Below are 3,435 nucleotides of genomic sequence, written 5' to 3'. Positions count from 1 at the left end.
AGAGCACTACTGCACTGTCACTGTCAAGCGTTATGACAACTTCTGCCACTGACTTTGTGTGTTGAAAATGCTTGCAAATCTTGAAACTTAGTATGTGCTTATTCACGCAAGCTTATGAAAAAATATATACTTAAACAATACAAAAAGATATATGTTAAAGTCAGCTGTCATCCAGGCTCATTTGCCGCAGTCGGCAGTACAAAATGCCAAACTTAAAAGAACAGATACACTTGGAACTTTAAATAAAACTAAAAAGCACTAAAGGTTTCTCCAAACCACTAGTCAGACAAAAAGAAAAAGCTAGGGGATGTGAAGAAGGAATAAGGTTGCCCTAAATACCTGTCATACTCGCATTTTGTCTTTCCCCTTTCACTCTGTAATGAAATATCACAACAAAAGCACAAAACAAAAATGAAATAGCTTAGAACGAACATATATTATCCACCTTCAAAAACAGGAGCACAGATTTGTTAGTGAAGCAGAAGGGATGCTGATGAAAAGGTAAAATGAACAGCTTCCAGCTACCCACAATAACCACCACCAATAGGAAGAAATCTTACTACTTCAGCGGGCAGATACATTACAGAAGGGATGACAGCAGTAGCTACTATGAGGAAAAGAAGAATGATTAAAGATTTTATATTGGCTCTTCGTGGATTTTAGCACCACTACAAAACACAGCACGTTCCATATTTTTCCAGTAAGCGTTGGACCATTTGTGTTTGATAGATGCAATCTCTAAAATCATTTTTTAGTGCAAAAATTGTTGTGCATGGAATTGTTCCAAAGTCAGATTAAGCAACATGTTTGTTAGGGCCCAATTAAAAATTAAACCATTTTAACAATATTTGAGTAGATACTAATCAAAACCATTCAGAACTGAAAGGTTATTTTGCTTTATAAATAAAGAGTTCACCAAAGAAATGTGATGATATACAACTACACAGACTTTAAAGAATTTCAACTAGAAGTTTAATAAACACTGAGCGCCCAGATTTTCAGATTAAAATAAAGATCTGTCAAATATATTAAGAGTCAGACTATCTAGTGGCCTTGGAAGGCAGTAACAGACCTCAAATACTTTTGATCTTAATAGGTCTGTATTTTAGCTTAGAGAAATTCATATTTTTCAATCCTGAGTATACAACACTGAAACGATAAATACTGCTAAGGAACTCACGTGTAATCATGAGGTTAGTTGCTTCATTTTAAATGGACAGCATAAGCTTTCTGTTTGAACTGTTATACATAGTGTCCGTTACGTAATTTTAAAATGGTATGAGTCTTTCAAAATAAGCGCTACAACCTGAAGGAATAATTTCCTTCATAAGCAGACCAACAATAAAATGTTACTCTGGATTAAAATCACATCTGAATAACAGCAGAAAGTTAACCTGTGGGTTGAATGAGTGGTCTCTGTAGTCTGGAAATGTCTCGGTGTTTTACCATTTCCATATCGTCTTTTGAGAATCATATATTAAATGCTGTAAAATTGTAATCTTAGATTCTTTTTAACATATTCCTCATTATATTTTTTTCATTAACTGCTACAAAAATAAGCTGTCTAGAGTATGGAACTTTAATATAGGTTGCATATTTAAATTAGAATAGATGCAGTTCCTGATACGTGTCTAATACTCCAATCCACTTTCTCATTACCCCCTGCCCCAATTATGTAGACTTAGACCAATTTCTCAAGTTTTTGCAATACTTCACTAGCTTATTACCCAGCTGTGCAGCTGAGCAGGAAGATAACCACATTCATTCCTCTTATCTGTAATGATGTAATACATCCCAGCACTGGCCTGAGATGATTGGGGAATAATGGGATTGTAAAAACAGCAGAGATGACAAACAACAGTGCAGCCTTCTTTTCCTGATACAGTGAATTGCATGCATACGGCACCGGGTAAAAAGAATAATAGAATATGCACTAAAATTCTGCTCCTTGAAGGAAGTTAACATTTTTCATAGGAAGCAGCTGTTTCTACACCGAAACATCATCACCACAATGCAGCAACCAGACAAAACAGCCGCAGTCCTCAGCTCTTCAACCTCGACTTCTCAAGAAATAGACGTTGGAGTTTACTTTCTACCGATAATAAAACCAACCAAAAAAATAAACCAGTTTAATCCACGAGTCTCCAGATAGTGCAGTGCAATGCAAAGAGTCCTCAGGGACTAGTATGCAAAACAGAAATAGACCTCGGACCAAAGGATGCACTGCTCTGCTTTCCTATTCAAAAAATTAAATCTGCCTCCATTTTCTCTGCTAAAAGCTTGCTTATTACCACCGAAGAGATCCTTACCTTCTGCAGGAGCTGCGAACCTGAGTACTTGGCTGCAATAGATTTGATTTCCCCACCAAACGCTGAGGCCCAGAGCTTCACACTGTGAAGAGGAGGGAAAAAAAAAAAAAAGAGAGAGAGAGACAGGAAGAAATGTAATACACATGTCATAGCAAGCAACACAGACTGTAACAGCTTCAGCTGCACTCAGAAGGATCCAAGCAATTTTGCACTGGAGAGCTCACTAAGGAACCTAAGCACAGCAAAAGATTAGCGTAGCTATTCAAGTACGAGCACAAGCTACATGCTACACCAACGGAAAGGCCTCTGATGAAACTACCTGACCTGCACTTTTTTAATTTAAAGAGTCAACTCGTAAAGAAATATGCTTTGGTACAATATAAACATGTATTCGTTGAGAGGAAAGTAGCAGATAAAATGGCAGAACAATTCTGGATGATAAATTCTCATATGAGAATGAGTTAAGGTAACAGCACCAACTTCAGTAAATACAAGCATCTACAGCCAGACACTCCACCAGCACATGCTCTTACAATAAAACCAAAGTAGCGCCGAGTGCATTAAAGAATACCACTTCAGACACAGCTGACAGGAGCAAAGGTGCCTTGAAAAGTCAAATACGTGCAATAAAATACAACTTCAGCAGTCAAGTTCTAACCCTTGAGCATGATCCTGAGAGCAAAAATATGAAAACACTTACACAGACAAGGGGATCTGCTGCTCCGATCCAACCACATCCACTAAGGCTGTGTTAAAGGCTGTCCAGAAGATAAAGAAGACCCCCCAAAAAGCCCGAAGAAGATTCAGAGTCTCTGGCATGGTGCCTCTCTGTGCCTGAAAGGACTTGGGGAAATTCAAGTAAAGCTGATTTCAGCAGCAGTGGGGCTTTGCTTGCTAAAGCCTCTTTTCCCACCCTCACCCCCCCTCCCCCCCAACCAAAGCAACACTGGAAGAAATCACAGCTCCATCCTCATCCCTCCCAAGAATGACCCTCTCTGAGTAATGGAAGGAGAGGACCAGAAGAGAAGCTCTAATGACTCGAAAACTATTGTGTCCTTGGTAACAGCAAAGCGTTTTCCAGCACTACTGCAGCCACTTGCATGTAGTTCTTTACAACTCCGCAGTC

The 3,435-nt window shown here is 38.8% G+C and overlaps 1 protein-coding gene across 1 annotated transcript in view; it reads right to left on the bottom strand.

Annotated features, from left to right (window-relative positions):
- Positions 1-3,128, bottom strand: part of CACNA2D3 (calcium voltage-gated channel auxiliary subunit alpha2delta 3) — a gene marked incomplete at its 3' end in the record, with an annotated part of 218,296 nt that extends 215,168 nt beyond the window's left edge. The window contains exons 1-2 of the mRNA XM_026076990.1: positions 3,010-3,128; positions 2,310-2,391 (exon numbers count right to left, since the gene is read on the bottom strand). Of these exons, the coding sequence (XP_025932775.1) occupies positions 2,310-2,391; positions 3,010-3,128 (201 nt within the window). The remainder of the gene's footprint in view (positions 1-2,309; positions 2,392-3,009) is intronic.
- Between the last annotated feature and the right edge of the window lie 307 nt (positions 3,129-3,435).

This window comes from Apteryx rowi, unplaced genomic scaffold (assembly GCF_003343035.1).
Source record: "Apteryx rowi isolate R43461 unplaced genomic scaffold, aptRow1 scaffold_111, whole genome shotgun sequence".
NCBI lineage: Eukaryota > Metazoa > Chordata > Aves > Apterygiformes > Apterygidae > Apteryx > Apteryx rowi.
This window is presented reverse-complemented; position numbering and strand designations above follow the sequence as displayed.